The sequence below is a fragment of the Ptychodera flava genome, chromosome 12, assembly GCF_041260155.1.
Source record: "Ptychodera flava strain L36383 chromosome 12, AS_Pfla_20210202, whole genome shotgun sequence".
NCBI classification, from domain to species: Eukaryota; Metazoa; Hemichordata; class Enteropneusta; family Ptychoderidae; genus Ptychodera; species Ptychodera flava.
Genome location: NC_091939.1, coordinates 10,417,774 through 10,437,773, shown reverse-complemented (window position 1 = coordinate 10,437,773; position 20,000 = coordinate 10,417,774). Strand labels below are relative to the sequence as shown.

Here is a 20,000-nt window from a genome sequence, read left to right as displayed (position 1 = left end):
TCAACTGAATTCATCAAGAAACTGAACAGGTTGGCTAGTCAATATTTTCTCTCTGATTCTGTGATTTCTGATGGTCAATATAGATAAGTGATGCAAAATCTCAGAACTAGTAATTATCCTGTAGAATTTCTTGGAATTCCATGCTGTGCAAAGTGTATGCAAGATTGAACATTTTGTCATTGCAATATGCAATGGACATTGGCAAGTGTGAGAGGGTTTCTCACACACTACGATAAAAATAGTATATTGAGGTCTTTTTCTTAATATGTCCATTGCAGAAATGAAAAACAGAACTGCCATGACAGGAACAGATTTTGCAGTCAGTGTGCGTACAGAAAGAGAACCTGGCAGGTAAATAAAGATGAATAGCAACTTCCGCATACAACTCATTGTAAATGCCTACACTGATCAAATCAACAATACCTGTTATGCTTAGCCTTAAGGTAGAATACGCCTTTGGGTACACATATTTGGACTTTCAAACTTTTACAATTCTTTTATGATATACCACTTGTTGGGGTTCATTTTAAAGCTCTTGGTATAAGAAGACTATTTGCTGGCTTAATTTTTTTGAAATTCGAAAATTTTACTTTTCGCCATAGAGTTAACACAGGATTGCATACATATTCCTTTTGAATTTTAAATATTGGTAAATCTTGAGTTATTTGTTTCTCTAGTACCCACATTTGCATGGTGACCCCTGATTTTTATTCTTGATTTTGAAAGAAAATTGTTGAAAGATTTCTTAAGGAAAATTTGAGCAAAAGTCTTTCACTTTCAAGGTGCATACTACCTTAACTCAATGTCGGAGAGAACTATTACAGTACTTGCATAGACTAGGGGCGTACTTGTTTTGTTAAATCAAATATTTAGGAAAAGCATAGCCACTGGAGGGTCTATGTTAAAAGACACTCAAACATTACTCAAATATTCCATCATAACTCTTTTGATATCTCTGCATCACCTTTCAACAAACGTAAGTGACTGTCACTCAGGATTTACGTGTGAAGCATTGCCTGACGACGATATTATTCCATGGACATTTTCCTGAAAATCTGCATGCAGTTCGGGTGAACTGCACGCGGTGAACCTTTGAACGACCTAATGTTAACAATGACTCACACTAATGTTGAAATAAATTGCAATCAGTGATATGCATCTAAAATCATTTGAAACGTTCACATAAATTTATTTGATAAAAATTTCCCTACCAACATTATGAACAGATTTTGTCATTACATATTCATTGACTCATTCATTGAATCAACTGATTCATTGACTTACTTTGCATAATCTAATGGCGACTTCCCGTTCACGTCAAATGAGCCAGGATCAGCACCGTAGACTATGAGTAACTCGGCCTGCAACGACTGGCCAGCCTTTGCCGCTACATGCAATGGTGTATTGCCTTTATCCTGAAATGAAAGGAGCACCGGAAAACTTCAATATCTCATTTATTCCACATGTGTACATTTACAAATTGCTGTCCCCAACCAAAGCACTAGTAGGAAGTCTTCACTTTTGCTATTCTTAAGCATTGATACCATAGATCAGGAAGTATTGAGTTCATGTGGAATTCATGACCAACTATTTTAAATTCCTTGAGATCAGCATTGTGACCTACATTCACCTTTAACAACTATATTTGCCATTGTAATCAGGTCTGATATCAATGATGACTTCTTAAGAACCAAATTTATTACTCCTTTGAATAAAAAAACTTTGAACCCTAAACTCCATTTCTATGCAGGTCATAGTCATGAGTAGATTGCCAAGTGTTAAATTCGGACATGTGAACTCCTTAAGTGTGACAAATTGACCGTAAACATGGCTTGCCAAACCAACAAGGCAAACATTTATGTGACATAGGGGCACTTAACTTGTACACTGGACAAAATTATGATATGATGGTCCTGTTGAATTTGGGGTAAAATGAGTTGCGATTATGAAGGGAAGTTAAGTTTGATAAGCTATCAGAGATACTCCCACATTTTGTCAGGATATACTGTCATTAAGCTGTTCACAGGATTTTGACCCCATCACTGATGAAACTCACTGCATCAATGTCGTATCGACAATACTTGTGAATGTTGGAATAACAATGACGACACACCTTTCTTGTTCACAGGAAGAGGAAGGGCAGCCCCAAAGGGAGGTCAAAGGTCACAAATTAGTTTTATCTTCCGCATGACAACCAAGCTGCATATTAGCTGCACATTATTTTTTTTTCTCATTTAAAATGAAAAGAGTTCCACTTGTGTCAAGATTTAGGTAACTGATTTCCTGACATACATGGTCTTTGACAAAAGACTACATTTACTGAACAACAAGCGACCTAGCGGCCGATATAGCTCCGCTGTGTTTATGTACAGAATAACTATTTTGACACATGTTGATGAAGAAGGTGGAAATCTTTGATAACTCAATGCAGTGGCCAGAAAAAGTGGCTAAAATAAGCTGCAAAAATACAAAATTGAAGATTTCATCATACTTTGAATATATCACATCCGATCATCCCTAAGAACATGTCAACCAAAGCTATCTGATGAGTAGTTTTTGAGAATAAAATATTCTGACCAAAAATGGCAACAATTGCCCCCAAAAATAAAAATTGCAGATTTCATCATAATTCCAAAATATCACACTCAGTTCATATATAGAAACCTATATACCAAATTTCAAAGCTGTTAGACCAGCACTTTTTGAGAAACGCATTTTTTGACCAAAAATGAGAAAAATTGCCCTAAAATTCAAAATTGCAGATGTCATCATTATTTCAATAAATATCATTTAGTTCATCTATGGAAACCTTATACCAAATTTCAAAGCTATCAGATAAGTAGTTTTGGAAATACATATTTTTTGACCAAAAATGGCAAAAATTGCCCAAAAAATATAAAATTACAGATTTCATCAGAAATTCAATATATATTACTAAGCTTATCTGTAGAAACCTGTATACCAAATTTCAAAGCTATCAAATATTACAAAATGTCAACCAAAAATTACAAAATTGCAGATTTCATCATTATTTCCATAAATATCATTTAGTTCATCTGTAGGAACCTGTATACCAAATTTCAAAGCTATCAGATGAGTAGTTTGGAAATACACATTTTTGACCAAAAATGGCAAAAATTGCCCAAAAATACAAAATTACAGATTTCATCAGAAATTCAATATATATTACTTAGTTCATCTATAGAAACCTGTATACCAAATTCAAAACTATCAGACCGGTACTTTTGAGAAATACATTTTTTGACCAAAAATGGCAAAAATTGCCTTAAAATGCAAATTTGCATATTTCTGCACAATTTGAACAAATCTGAAATAGATCATCCCTAGGGACATATGTACCAAATATAAAAGCTATCTGACCAGTAGTTTTGAAGAAGAAGATTTTTAAAGATTTTTTTACCAAAAATGACAAAAATTGCCTTAAAAATACAAATATGCAAATTTCACCACCATTTTAACAAATCTGATTTAAGTCACCCTAAGCAAACTGCATATCAAATTCAAAGCAATCGGACGAGCGGTTCCAGAGAAGAAGATTTATTTACCAAAAACACCAAAAAATGCCCCAAAAATACAAATATGCAAATTTCACCATGATTTGAACAAACTGAAGTGAGGTCAACCAAAGTGAACTGCATATAAAATTTCAAAGCAATTGGACTTGTGGTTTCAGAGGAGAAGGCAATTGTTGACGGACGACGACGGACGACGGACGCCGGACGACGCCGGACGACGGATAATCAACCTATTTGATAAGCTCCGCGTCGCTGACAGCGGAGCTAAAAAATTGAATGTCCATGAAAACAGACTGTGTATCAAATGTTATTTCACATGGCTACATTTAGTTAAGATGTACACTACCTACAAGATGAAAGATGAAAAAAGTTCCCAGCACATTACAGCTGAAGTTTGGAACTAGGACTTTACATTTCAGGTAGACATTATCTTTTCTTATGGTTCAATGTCAAAGGAGGTCATGTCATTAAGATTGCATTTCATTGAAAGCGTTCACCTGGCCACCATAAACATTGACAATTTGACTCACAATAACAAACAACCACTTTGCCATATTAAATTATTGTCACCAAAAGGGCCAAAATAAAACAGAAACTATAATTTGCAAATTAGTTCTAATCCTTTCCAGTTTAGGGGCAATGTTTGAATACACCATACTAGAGATGTCTTACCGGATGGAAAAAGTTTGCCTGGGCTCCTAGCGACAGCAGTCGAAGACAAGTCTCCAAATTGCCGGTCCTGACGCTAGAATGAAGTTGCTGTAAAATAAAGCAAGGAGAGACAAAACAATATTAAAATCTATTTCATGACATATCTTTCTTTTATTAATATTTTTGTTGTTACAGAGTTGGCTACCTGGCTTGAAATATTTTCTTTTCCGGAGAAACTGAGAGAAAAGCTGACAAAAGAAGGCAGGAAATAAGACAGGACACTTACTTTACTGAGATCCTTTGCTGTGACTGCATCATCATCTTTGCTGGGCAATCTGTGCACAAAGTCTAATCTTTGATACTTTGCACGGATAAAATCTGACTTGACAGGGCTGAGAGTGGAAAAATTTGACGTAATTAATACATCTTGACACAAAATGAAGGGAATAAAATGGTTTAGGAGTTGTGATAGAGTCTGAATTTCAAGTGATTTTGCTACCTTTATGCTCTGAAATATAAAAATCCCATTCACAAATTTTGTATTTATGCTACACCTACTGATAAAGAGTACGGAATTCTTTCATCATGGCATCTACGTTGCAAAATTCTGGACCAAAGTTGGTGAAACATTACAGTTACCATCCACATACTATATACAGATCAAGTTTTTTCAAGGAGTGAAGGGCTGTGTCGATGTGGTAATGTAAATATTCACTCAAATGACCGTCAAATGACAAAACTCAAAAGTGGGATATCTCTACATGTATCCTCTATCACTTTACAACCTAACCAAAAATAACGTATTTATGACTAAATATGTCACTTCAAAACCTGTATCAGACCTTCCACTGAAAACATCAGATAATCAAAAGACAAACTAAATAAATAAAGCTGATAGCAAAATTTGTCTATGAGTAATTCAAATAAAGCCCAACTTCCTGGTACACAGGGTCAACAATGTCATCTAAAGTAACTGGAAATACCAAAATACTTTTGGCAAAACAGATGCACCAAAGTAATAAAATATTAATTTCCCATCCAAGCATATTCAACACAGGCCTACTGCTGAGGAATGAGGAGGAAATGAAGGAAAAATCTCCGGAATGAGTTTACATGCATTGACTTACTGGACATGATCTTTTGGGTTCGGTTTTCTCTTACCACTGCGGACTTGAGATGGATCTAATAATGAGTGTTCCCATATTGAGTTAGCTCCGCTGCTCACAAGTGTCTGTACCATCTGTGAACCAGAAAGTAAAAGCATGTTACCGGCTTTGAACTTTGAACTTGCTCCCAGAGGAAATCTGCACCACCTGAAGGCAACTGACCTTAGATTGATCTTTTACCTAAGATTGACTTTTCACCTTTCCAAAAGCGGTGGTCTTTGTAGTACTTCTGCTCTGCTTAATTCTCGCCGTTAGATTCCTCGTTTGAATTCATCAAGGGAATAAATACACAAGGATGATCATTTGCTGCTCTGTTTGGCAAAGAATCATTTTTATTCAAAAATTTAGTAAACCATAAATGTATACAGTCTCAGCTGATATTCATAACTACAGGACTTCATGTGGAAAAAAATTTAAAAACCAACTTGATAAAAACTAGAAATTCTGCCCACATCAACTTTAGGGCATTTGTGATATGGACAGGATTGAAAGACATATCATTTAGCATCGTAACTACGATGTCATCCATTAAATCACTGGCATCTATGTTCATATCATAAAGACTTGGGGCAGGCTCCTTCAATTTAAATGATTTGACGGCTAACTGAATTTGATAGCCAAGAGTTTTGCATAATCTGAATGCAACATAGTTGCCTGTTTCAAGAAGTAGATGACATACAGGTAGACATCCAGAGGCCGACATAACGTTACAAAGCATGCAGAAATGTAACTATCTTCCCACATATGATCAGAGGAGCTACATAAACTGTTGATGAGCAACTTTGACTACCATGAGGAAAAATGTGGGGCAATGTCATATGAATACTAATTACATTAGTTTCAATAAAACGGACATAAATTTCACAAGCATCAAAAATCACAGCTGGGAATTGACTACAATGAGCAGAAAATTTCATTCAATCCCTCCTTTCCTTTCACATCTGTTATAATTCAATGGAGGCAATTTCCTGTGAAAACTGTGTCATTTACAGGTGAAAATACCCATTCTAATCTGTGTGCTGGTTGGAAGAATTGATTGTGACAAAATCTACACAGAAATTACACCTTGCTTTCTGTGCCAGAATACCACCTGTGCCAACGTGAATGGTTTCCGCTAAAACTCCATCAATTGCTAATCAAGCCCAGGGCAGCTGAGCGACGTCATCATGGCAACTGCTCTAAAGTTGATTACAGTGTGTTTTCAAATGCCTTTTATTGCAGTGAAGCTACCTGTTATTTCCCCTGGCTCTGCAACAAACCAGTAAATTTTATAGCGGGATTCCCTCAGACTGATAACAAGATGCACACTATATGCACATTATAATGACACCATTTCGGGTATAAGTCAGGAAATTGGGACACAATATTCAGTTTGGGAACAGACTTTCAGAAGTAGCAAAAGTACACATACTGGTACTTCTTTTATGAAAATAACTGAAAGGCTTGAAAAGTGCACTGTTTAACCGTAGATGTAACCTTTTTTCCATTTCCTATCAAGTTATCGATTTGTTTGACGTGCATCTTAGTTTGTTAACCATGAATATGCTTTCTTTCTGTGGGTGAAAATTCTTACAGCCTTTTCTGGAACATCTGCCAATCAAACCATATACCAAGAAATAAAATCAATCAAAGTACACGTTCTAATATACTGGTATGTTAGAATTAAAATCTTAGAACCTAAATTTCCGTGATTACCTCTGCAATTTAGTAGTCATCTAAAAAAATTTCTACCAATATCAATATCTCTGACATTGCTACAAATTCTTAAATATCTGCATCACTTCAATATACTATATGCTACGTGTAGGTATTATGGTGAAAAAATGTTTTTTTCCTGAAAAATCTGCCCTGGGACGTAACCACATCTTTGACTCAGATACATGTTCCACTTTGTGGAAACAAATAACTATTTGTTATATTTCCTGTCAAATTTCAGGAAGAGTTTATTAAGCTTCCTCTAGCAGGATTTATGATCTACTGCCTTGCGCATAAAGTTTCAATAACAGTCCTCCGGTAATGGGTACATCTCCCAAGGCCCTTCTAACACTCTCTGTAAACTGAATTGCAATAAATCATACAGTCAAACAAGGCTCTTAAATTATTTCTCGGCCACCAAAAGAAATTGTTATAAACCATATTTTAGCTGGAGGCTTAAAAGAATCTACTTTTCTATCGATTTCTTATGAGAAAGGTTGTTGAGACTTATGTAAAAAAAACATGACAAAATAATAGGATATTTTGGCTTGTCTATTAGCCCTGATGCAAATTTAGAAACCATTTTATTATTAATTTTTCAATAATTTATCGGAAATGACAGGGAAATTTGGGAACACTGTGGAAAGGTTTTGGCAATTTTGTTGAAATCCCACAGTAAACTGAATTGCTTCTTTCCATGGCAATTTTACCTCTAACAGATTCCGTGGCCATGCTGTGCCGTGATGAAGTGGTCTGACTTGGGAAATGTGTCTTCCTAGGCTTCTGTGAACACTGCAACACTCGTCACATATCAATACGCCGTGATTGATGGAGGTCCAGCCTGGATCTGGTAAACAAGGAAACGAAAGTTAATAATGAAATATATGCAAACAAGTAGCCAGTGGTCTTTGTCGTTGGCTAGTGGCAGGGGGGAAGTTCATTTTGCTTTCAGTTTCATTTCAGAACCAATGACCCTGTGAAGGGCTAATTCTTAACGACGCCACATTCCAATCATTAATATGCAAAAAGAAACGGTTGTCCCGAAAATTTGACAAGACTTTTCAGAAATTCTGCTTTCATGAATGGCAATGTTGCTGTATTGTTACTACTGATGTTATGGTTGAAACTAAAAATTACATGCATTTGATCTGATAGCCAGGCAAAGTAACAAACATGGGTGGCAGTTGACAAAATTCATTCAAATTTCTGATGGCAGAAGCCAGCATCGCATTTGTGATGCTATAGTATATTAAGCAGCGATCACCAATACATGTATTTACAAATTACTGGTGTTTCATTAAATCATAGACAGTACGGGGGGAAGACCCCTCTACTGTCTATGATTAAACATGGAAGCTACATTCAAAAAATAATGAACAATGAAGATGTTAACATCTGGCAAATATATACTTTGGCTGTAATATCATATATTACATAGATGTTTCACAGTTTATAATCAAACGTGTCTTTATATAAACTAAAGGTGGTTCTGATACCAGGTTTGGAGGTGGAGGGAAGGCAGATACATGTACATATTTTGTACTTTACAAATACATCAAAGAAGACTACAGATAATAGATAGTGGGCTCAAAAGTGGGGGCAAAGGTACCAGAGTATAAATATTTCATGGGCATAATATTGTATACTGGTACCTTCAGGAAGACTAGGTCAGAGATAGCAGGCCCTTTGCATACAGCATCATTTATCATTAACCTAGGGAGTCACTTTGGATTAGAGTTTATGTATGGTAGAGGAGTTGGGGTCTATGATTAAAATTCAGGAGGGCTATCTTGATAAAACCTATTTACAGTCATTTGATAATCAAATCTACTCTGAAAACTCGCTGCACACTACCCTGGATTTTCTAGATATTCTACGACTTGAATTACTGAGTTTACTCAGTGTCTTGTGACTGTTTTGCTACAATAATGTGAGAATCGCATCGGGGAACTGCTGTGTAGTTATACTTTGTAACGAAATAGCATCAACCTATATGAAAGCAGTGTAAATGCAATACGGGCTCAACCAGAGAAAACTGTATAATATATTATGCCAGACAAACTGCTACAGTATGGATTCATCTAAACCATCTAACCAATGTTTCTACATGTAAAGGAAATCCCATTCAACATAGACCAACAGTTCAGAAATTTTCCATCTTTATATGTTATGTATTTATGTATTGTACATGAATGCATGTGGTAGACTAGCCACCATATTGAAGACCTAGGTGGCCAAGCTATACTCCACTGATGCATTATCAGTTGCAAAAGTTGCAAAAGAGTTTCCAGGAAATAAAGTTCAATTATACCAAAGGAATTAAAAAGACGCCTTACAAAATTTTGATATTCTTTCACGTGAAACTGAGACATACGTATGGCTCCTTGATCGCTTTACTGTAACGTTGGCAATCTGAAAGGTTAGTATTTCCCTGGACTATCACTATCAGTCGTCATTTCAGTTTGTTTGCTTTTAAAACATGAGAAGGGGTGAGATTATCACCAGCAATGACAGATCCATTTCCTTGAGTGAACCATTATACCAGACATGATACAACTTAAAGAAGGGAATATGAGACACTGTATAAATGGGCAAATACAAAACAAAACTGGAGGATGAAGTAAAAATATTTGCCAAGAGACAGACTCCTTTTTGTCTAAATATTCATTTATCTTGCTGAGAGTGGATACTGCAGCTGTTTCTCTACTTTTCAGTGTCTCGGCGCTTTGTTTTAACTGCATACGCGGATTGAATTATTCATTTTGACTGACACCTTTCCACACACATTCATCAGTATTGCATACATGTATGTAAAGAGCTTGGCGGAGACAGCGATATGAAAGTACACAAGAGTGTTTCTGTAACACTGTGGTCGAGAGATCAATTTTGAACCAAGTTGTGTCAAACTTAACATTTTTCAACAGCGGAAAATATTAACAAACATGACGAGGTATCTGTGCTGCAGTTACTAATATTACACATTTGTTTTTTTGGGGTCATTTGGGGGATTTTTATTTTCGCTGTACGGATTTTACATGTATGCATCACATGCCACTTCCATGACTGCTCTGTACCCTAATCACACAGTTACCGTGCAAATTGAGAATACTCTCACTAAACTGTCAGCATAATTTTCTGCCTGCACAGCAAAGTAACAGACCTGAAAACTCGCCTTATCAAAATTAATGATCGACTTCATGCATCTTAAATTGCTTTTGATATTTTCCTGACCTCTCTTACATGCAGACAGAATTGAGAAAAACATGGCCAGATCATATTTACTGATGATGCATCCCTACGTCATATATACAAAAAAAGAAACTGCAAGTTTCCCGTTTGTTGCAGTCATGAACTTCTAATAATACGGTAATGTCTTACACAATTCTTTCAAAAAAACTTTGCCAGGGAAACTGCTTTTTGGATGTCTCCATATTGAGAGAAAAAAAAATCATTCCATACAGGTAAATATCAGCTTTAATTCTGTGTTCAAGTTACTGTGTTCTAAAATCTATCACTATTTGCGGAAGTTACACATACATAAAACTATTTGTACACCCTGAATACTTGTTAAACAGGACCAGATTGTGAACTTCTCAAATTGAAAATTAGGCAACAACCAATGAATTCAATCATTTATTGTTGTTCAGCTTCTGCTACTTATGGGCAATCCTCCTACAACGGTAGATTTTGATTTAAAGAGATTCTTTTGATAATCTCAGCTGAATCTGATAAATATCTTAGGAATAATCTGCCCTCTTGAAAGTTTGTTACCAGAACTCAAATGCACAATACAATTGACAAGGAAATTCTTCATGAGTTGTCAGTGCAGTCAGGTGGTGAATAAAAGCCACTGTCGAAGCGTTTAGTTAATTATAATGGATGGAGAATAGGTGGATGAAAATCGAGTGGATGAAAATCCCTGATGACAGAAACTGATGGATTCATCTAGATAAGGATTTATAATCCCTGCGTTTGGCTTCTCCAGAGCTAGTACATAGTGCATGCAATACACGTCCAATGTTATGATGATGTTGTTCTCCTACATAGCAAAACAAACTGACTTTGTGCAATAGATGTAAGTTTTACAAGTTATGAGCCTATCTGTACTTTCTTCTTAAACACGCATCACAACTTTCAAGGTTCTCTTAGACACAGCTTTCATTTTTCCGTAGGCAGAGCCTACCACTTCACCGTGTACATGTATGTACACATGGGATCGCTAATCAAGAATCTCCATATGTCAGATTACTGAACCCCGTGCAGGATCTTCATTAAACACTGCAGCAACCAGACTACTCATCCATTAATCAGGACACAAGGGGGCGGAATGATTCAATATTTGACACAACATCACAAAATCCTCAGGGAGGGGGGCTTAATTTGGTAACATCAAAAGGATGTTACATGATGCATTTCACTGAACAAAAGAAATCTGATGAAAAGCCAATAAAAGGTCAAAGGTCTTTTGTTGTATTAAAAAAGAACAGAAAAAAATAAAAGAAGGCAACTTCTGCTGCCTGGTATCTTGAATTTGAAATAAACAAATTTGAAGCTTGGAAATTACTGCAATGTGGTTCTTCGGATCACTGACACTGGTCTGAAAAATCTGGAAAACCATTGGGATAATGTTGGTATAGGCATCAACAAGCTAAACAGAAAATGATGGACAAAAACACTTCTCTATTAAAAAAGGAAATTATGACTGATTAGTATCCTTTCTAACATTGTCAGAGCTCAATATATGCAAACGCTTTTCTCTATTAAAACCCTCTGCCTGAAAGTCTGTAATAAAACTCTTTAAAAATTATTTCAGTTTGGCATTCAAAATAGCTAACCAACTATGCAATGACTCTGTGGGGAATAACTCACTGCTCATCGTCTGCAAGAAATGTTTGGTGAGGGTTCAATGAAGATTTTACAAGACACCAACAAAAAGTTTAATGAAACATAGGAGGGGGATTACTAGAAGTATATTTTTTTGGACAAGTTTCCGAACATCAGTACCTTCACAAGCTGTGTAATGTATTGTCAGTCACAGCAGGTTGTCACCACAGTATGAATATACACAGGATGCATAATGCATATACTGTAAGCAATCTACAAACTTCAGGCAATACAATGCACTATTTATGCCTTACACACAGCAGATATATGTTGGCACAGTAAAAAATTATGAAAGTGAAAATCCAATATAAGATAAAAATACCCAATATGGCTGAAACTTTCATACAAAATGTTTTGGACTTGACATCTTACACAATGTGATGGTATTGTTAATACTCTAAATTCCATGAAAATTAAGGTTATAAAAAATCATGCATGTTGGAGTAAAAAGCACACACTCGGGTGGTCCTCCCATCTGTTTTATGGTGGTGACCTCATGTGACCTTTGAATGACCCTTTGAGTTGAGCTCCAACTGTGACAGAGAAATTAGTGCTAATGATTTACACAGTACACCCTTCTTGTGTACAGTGTATGAATGATTAGGGTCATTTCAAAATTGCAAAATCGCAAATGAAATTATACACTGCAGTTTCTCGGAAGTGGAAATATGTTATATTTGTAAATTTTCCAAAGAAAGAAACAAAGCTTGCTTCAACTACTGAAAAGATAGATTGCAGTCGGTCTGAAAATCATGTACACTTGTATACTTTGTACATTATAGTTTGACAACCTTTTTGAATTTCAAATTAAATTAACATTAGAATTTAGATACAACAATTTTCTTATATAAAATACCAAATTGAGACGAGAGAAAATCCTTTGTATTATAGCTGTAAGTGAGTTCTGACAATATTAATAAGGGCATGGATTAAGCTTTTTGAGGCTATATCATTATAAAATAAATACTACAGTGTTCATGATCTTTCAGACTAATGCTTTGAAGAACCATCAATATGTAATCTTTTTTCTTTAAATTACAGACAAAAAATGTATGCAACTGTACCAGTATACCGGGGTAATAATTATTTATACCCTTTACTCTGTGCTTGTTGTTTGTTTTTATTAGGTCCCTCCAAGTTTGCAGAAAAAAGCTGTGTTATTTATCAAAACACTGACCAGTAAAGATTGTTCAATCAAAGTACATGGTAACAGATAACATTGACCTTCAAAGTTCAACAGTTCTTCTTGGATTTGACACTTTGGTGGTTCAAGAGTAGCAATTTTCAATTCACTGTTTGTGGAGAGACCATGCTTGCATATACATGTACTACTCAGACAAACCACTTATTAGTGAACACTACTGTGAATTTCAACTTCTCAGAGTGTACTGACTGAATAACGGATGTGAAATGGCACCTTACGACGCTTATCGAAAGGCTTTCACTTCACAGATTTCAACTGATGAATGCATCAGGCTTGTAGCGTACTTCAATCTCGCAAAAAATATTCTACAAGATGGCTTAGTGCAAGATGAATGATTCATGTGAAGATCTCAGACAGCCTGACTGGTGCATGCAAAAATCTGTAAAACCTGTACATCGATCAATGCACTCATCGAAGTTTCAAGTTGATCTTGGCTGAAAGCCGTAGGAACATCTATAAACATGCATATCACATCAAAACTTGACAGGTTCAGTGTTGTCCTTATATTTAAAAGTAGCCGGGTAATTTAAGAAAGTAGACGGGTGGACTGCGAGGGAGCGAAGCGACCGAGCGAGGGGGGAGAGCGCGAGAGGGGGTGTCCCCCTCTCGCAAGGCGAAAAATGAAATTTTGGAGTGGAAATGGTGTTCTCTGGTGGCATCTGAGGTGGCATTTAGCTGAGACTGAAACAGTACTTTTATTGTGTGTCTTAGACGTGGTTCACATACAACAAAACATAGAAAACATGATTTTGTTTTGTTTGTATTATTTATGACACACTTATGGTTTTATTTGCAGTGAAGATTTAACATTTAATCTTAAATCACCTGCAGTCTGCTCATTTCATTGCTCATTTCCCATTCTTCATTACCACATAGTTTCTGAAACTTATGACACAAAGTGAGTGATTGACAGAAATGTTGCAACAAATTACTAATAAATGCCAACCGTGCACGATCATCGCGTCTCGCTGTCCCCAAATTTGATCAAAGCAGATATGCAGTGTGGCGTCGGAAGGAAACAACTCCATTTTCTTCGAATTGCTCCACGAGTCCGTGAAAAAAATGATTCAGAGGGTCCATCGAAGGACACTATCGGGCAACCCGACATAGAGAACATGGAGGAGCGCAGATAAATTGAACCCATGCCGAAATCCACGACGTATTGTCCTGTTGTCTTAAACAACGGGGATTAGCGGTGAAGCCGTGAGCCGTGACGATGATGCGTCGGCAACGGTCGGCAACACACATGCCTGTGACCGTGGATTCTAGTACGTAAAAATAATCGATGGAAATAAAATAACCATTCAAATAAAAAGTTGGTTATAAAAGAAATCAGTTGTAGCTCATTTTTTTAAAAATTAATCTAGAAAATGCGTCGGTATTGCTCTGAGAATAACTTGATTTGTTGAGAAGATCATACTCGTAGTGACGTTGGCAGCCAGCGCGGCGGCGGAAAACTAGCTTGCCAGTCTCATGAACTTCGAACCGTCGATCAAAATCACATCTTTTCGGCGCTTTTCTCTCACAAATTCAGCAAAATTGAAGTTTTTCATACATAAACTAAATGTATTGTTGGAATCAAGTATACCTTTCGAACGGGCTTTCTTCGGGAAAAACATTCCATCGGCAAGGTGCCAGTGGCCGACGGCACGGTTAAAAATGACCTAAGATGACCTTCATACTAATCAAACCAATTACACTGCTCGTAATAAAGGCAACACCGTAGGCGCGTCCATCAGCCAATCACATTATTTGACAAATAAAAGATCGGGCTATAAAAGCCACAAATGGGTATTTAGAAACTGTTTTGTGTTTGTGCAGTTCCATGCGGGGGAAAGGGGTCGCGAAACTGCTAATCGTACATGTGCCGTCTAACAGCTGGCAGTGCAATACCGAAATTAATAGGTCTATAAAAATAATCTAATTACGTTAAAAGTAGCCGGGAAAAAATGCAAAACAGCCGGGTTATTTACCCGGCACCCGGCTTCTAAGGACAACACTGACAGGTTGAAGGATCTTCAACTTCCACCGTAATGCAAAATGTATGCCCATATCCATAGGTCAACAAACAGTGATGCACTTTTAGCATGGACACAATTCAAAAAAAAAACTTTTAACATTCTGGGCATTGAACATTAAAATTCATCACATCCTTGAGCAAATCAGCCGTCCAAGTTAAATTTGATAAGCAAACTGCTGCTATCTCACAAATGTTGATGTGATTCAAGAAATTGCGCTCCCAATGCACGATTTTCATTTATCTCAGTCTAGCAATAATGGTGATTTTCACAGTCCATTCCATTAAATGTCTCCTTGCAAGAAAAATAAGATTTGAGAACAACAATTACAGCACATCACACCCAAATTGAAGTTTGATTATATAATGCATTTTTTCTGTTATAAACACAGAAAATGCACTTTCCCCCTCAAAATGCACACTGTCAAATTACTGTCATCAAAATGTAACAATGCACTCATACAACGTTATTCTGTTCAGACTCAATATTGATTTTAAAAATTCACTCTTTGTTGACTTACACATCAGAAAAATTAATGCACTTTTATCAAAGCCATCGTTTGATTATTTCGATACTTCGGAAAAATTATGCAAATCTACAGAACCAATTATGAGATTGCTGTTTTCGATTTTTGATTTTACCATTTGTGAATTTTGCAAGCAGACTATCAACTCTGAGAGCTTTGCCTATTAGAAACAATGTTAAGTACGAGGGATAAAAATTTAGGAACATGGAGAAATAAATGCTGGGGCAGAGTATATTAATATTCTAAAATTCCTTTTTCAAATTAGGGCAAATATTAGGTGCAAAAGCTGACCACCCATATTTTTTGTATTGTCTGTATCTTCAGTGAAATGAATTTGTAACTCATGGCCATTTTCAGTAAGGTTGCACGAGAGTTTGTGTATGATGTTTACATGCAGAGCAACAATGACAGTCAAATTTTGTCAAACAATTTCATCATCGCTAAAAATCCTACGATGTCAGTGACGAGAGCAAAAGATCACCCACTTTCAATATATTTGTGAATTTTGGGGTTTTATTTTCTTCAACAGCAAATTTCCTACATACATCCAGCATGATTAATACCAGTATATTCTCTGTGGATGTGATTAAGTGATGCTTAAGTGAATGTAAACAACCCAAATTCCCATGCAGTCATGCTCCCCTGCCCCCAAAACAAACATCTCTCTTTTGAAACATACTGACTGTAAACATATCATATTTGCAAAACAGCAATTTCCAGGACTGGGGATAATTACATTTTTTCTGTAATGACAAATGTACACTCCATTAGATTAGCAGAAAGCCCTCCAGACAAAACACACTTTCTACTGAATTACACACAATTGTCAGTTCTTCAAACAAGAAGTTTTGAAAATAATTTCTGACCATGTAAGTTATTGTAATCAACATTTCAGTAACGTATGCATGTTTGGTAGCTCCTCAATATTTACTGGTATGATTAGGTTCCATTTTCATTTTTAAAAAAATTGTTTCAGTTTTCCCTGAATCATAAAAACCACAAATAAAGCACTATAAAATCATCCAAGCGTATTCGCTTTATTGAAGAGCCTCATTATTCAGGATGTCTCAACTTCAAGTGAGCATATCATCACTAATATAGTACCTCATAAATACCTTTTGCAGCATTCCCTAGAAGAGATCAGCAATAAAAACACACAATTTCACGAGAACTATTTTGCTACATAACATTAACAAAGCAAAAAGTCACATTTTCACAATCTTATGCAAATTGAGCTCATTTGCATAATATTATGCAAATCAAACATCAGCATGCATATTTTAGTTGTTAAATCTGTGTAGTTTTAAACTGTGGAGATTATTACTTGTACAGCTGATACCGGTGATGGTAAAAATGCATATCAAATTCTGATCTTCATGATCATCACATTTCTTGCCAGAACATTTTTTCGGAAGATTCTTTTTACAATATCATTATTATTGTTTGATTATGTCAACTGGGCAAGTATAGGATGACTACTGGCCAAGAATACTTGACAAGCTGTTTATTGCAAAATCTTTTAATTTCTATGAGTTATGGCTGATGCCAAATGAGAAGATTAGAAAATTGTGAGCAATAACTCTTCTCTGGCACGTGTCTCACAGGTAATGGAGGGAAAAAGGGAAATATGATCCCTTGTCCATAAGTGCCTGGATATGTCAACCTTAATGTCAACTACCTAACTCAGGTTGTACTCATGACATTGAGTGAGCTACATTTCCTTGATGTTCTACATATATGTAGGTGTTCCTCTTTTGTCAAACTGTACAAGTGTTCTAGTGAAGTATTAAAATTCAATACTCCATGTCTGTGGTATCTAACATGTAAAATTCCTTTTCCAGAATAAGTATCCAAATGTCATTGTTGCTCTGATTGGGGAAATATCTTGGTCAATGAATCAAATGTAGACTGATGGATGATAACATGTGTAACCAGTGCAATACAGATTATAGTTTTGTAAATGTTAATTAAGACAGAGACAAGGTTTGCACAAAAAGAGTCTTTACAGTATGCTTAACTGCAAGACTCTTTGGGTGTTGTTTTGCTGTTTGCCCGACAGGTAAAAAGCGGTGCTGATAGTGTAGTGGAAATTATATTGAATGCTGCTTTAGGAAGTGAAACTAGTGAGGATGATACAGTTATACCGTCAACAAAGACACTCGCCTGAAAACTTAGGCAGCTTAAAGTCTTGCATGAATGCTTCTGAGACTAGTACTAATTCATCACGCAACTCCCTCATATATGCATGTGTGCGCAAATCCCGCAGTAATATCCATGCTTTACAGATAATCCCGACAAACTGCTGGGGCATATATAAGAAAAGCAGTTTAATGAAAGATTCAAAAGAAGCAATATGCGATGCTTGTGTGGGGGGGATTAGGACAGATGAGAGCATCTGCTCACATGCTGTCTGTCTTCATAATATTCCGATTCTGTTCAGACGCTGTGTTGCAGGTAAAACAAATGATACTGAAATCGGTGCATTCTGCTCTGGAAACAGTGGGAGACTTTAATCTGTACACTCTGTGAAGCAGTGTGGTTACAGAAATGATTTCTTTTCCAAAACCTAACCTATCCTGGTCAGACCTACTAGCTCCAAGCCATTTCCATACACTTTCAATAAATTTACAGTTTACAGTCATACATGATTTCCACAATGTGAGTCAATACCAAAGTGAAAACATACATGTATTCCTGATAAGATGTGATGTGAAGAGTAAATTCACCTTACATGTATGTAATTAATTTTTTCATCGTAAGCTTTTACATTGAATTGGCTTTTTAATAGTCAAGTGTGAGATAAAGAGTTTCATATTTGTATCAGTCAATGGTGTACTTCTTCAGTATTGACAAAGCATGACAATTTGTTTTAAGTTAAATAATTACAGAAAATGCACAGACAAGCAGATCATTTAACCTGGTTGAAAAAAAAATACGTTCAATATTCTAGGTGAAACACAGAAATTTCCAACACATTTTAATCATACCAAATTCATCAAAAATCATTCGACAGAGATCACTGAATGTGGTCCAAATGCAAAATAGAGAATATCAGGTGAAATGATCCTGTACAGAAACACTCACTTCACATTTTGAAGCTTTGTCTTCAAAGGGCGACCTCTGACCCAAGGGGACATCAATATTGCTATGAGGTACAGGCAGCTTGCTTTCATTAGTTACACACATAAAAGATGTTTACAAAGTAAACGATACTGAAACTGATGACAAATGACTGGCCAATAGAGATACACGGTATTAATATTTTTACAACAGGAATACATTTTTGTTGGAATTGTGGGTGAATGGCAGTAAACGACAATATTCTGATTGTTAGAGAAACCATTGTGTGAAACTTCCTGACACAAGATGAAGGAAAGCACATACCATTAATAATGTAAATGGGAAAAAAGCCTTGGGAAGCCATGCATTACTGGCAATATATTAAACAATGTATCAGGAAATTGAGTGTTAATAATTCATGGGCTCCATTGGAATAATGGCTTCATTGACTGTTCTTTGTTTTTCATCAGAAATATCTGGTAGACAAAGCAATTTAATAGTCTTACATGTAATTATTGATTACAATTTCAATTGCAAAGCCTTAGTATTATAAACTTATTTCAGTCTACTTAAAATTTTGAATTTGTCATGAACAAGCTTTTGGTCAAATTACACTATACAAGTAAATTTACGAACTTTGCACATAATTTAATATAAATTTTGTAAAAAATAAAAAAACGATTAATTTCATTTCAAATTCCCACAAAATATCAAATTCAAATTAACAGAATATATATCTGGATTTATACTGGAAATAGGGGAGAAAATTGTGACAAAGATTGTGAATACTGGAATACAGTCCGTGTTGCCTACTGTGTGTCTACTTATTGTTCCTGAGTTGTTGTAACAATGAGCGTTCTTTGGGATTAAATATCAGCACTGACATAACACAATGATATCATGTTCACTGAAGATTACAGATCTGCTACTGGACAGCTGTGGCATCTCTAACATGGCATATTGGCATTGTCTATGGTACCTGACAGACAATGCCTAGCGTCATTTTTGCATGTATTGTTATCATTCCAGTTGTCTGGTATTTTTGAACTCTAACAATAATTCATAAATTTAAGTGGACCAAGAGAAAAGAATGTAAAATTTTGTCATAAAAATTTATCAATTTCTTGAAAATTTAATGCTACAAGGCATAGTAGTTCTAATATGAAAGAAATAAAAAGACAAATAAATGCTGCCTGTGTTTTTTAGTCATTTATGAGCAAAATATGAGACCTAAGTGCTCCAGGTACTTTTAGTGTAATT

At 35.8% G+C, this 20,000-nt stretch overlaps 1 protein-coding gene across 2 annotated transcripts in view; it reads right to left on the bottom strand.

The window, feature by feature from the left end:
• LOC139144956 (ARF GTPase-activating protein GIT2-like) overlaps nucleotides 1-20,000 on the bottom strand; it is a 41,510-nt gene that overhangs the window by 9,711 nt on the left and 11,799 nt on the right. For both annotated transcript variants that reach the window (XM_070715792.1, XM_070715793.1), the window contains exons 2-6: nucleotides 7,759-7,895; nucleotides 5,315-5,427; nucleotides 4,474-4,579; nucleotides 4,209-4,295; nucleotides 1,285-1,415 (exon numbers count right to left, since the gene is read on the bottom strand). In XM_070715792.1, coding sequence (XP_070571893.1) covers nucleotides 1,285-1,415; nucleotides 4,209-4,295; nucleotides 4,474-4,579; nucleotides 5,315-5,427; nucleotides 7,759-7,895 — 574 coding nt within the window. The remainder of the gene's footprint in view (nucleotides 1-1,284; nucleotides 1,416-4,208; nucleotides 4,296-4,473; nucleotides 4,580-5,314; nucleotides 5,428-7,758; nucleotides 7,896-20,000) is intronic.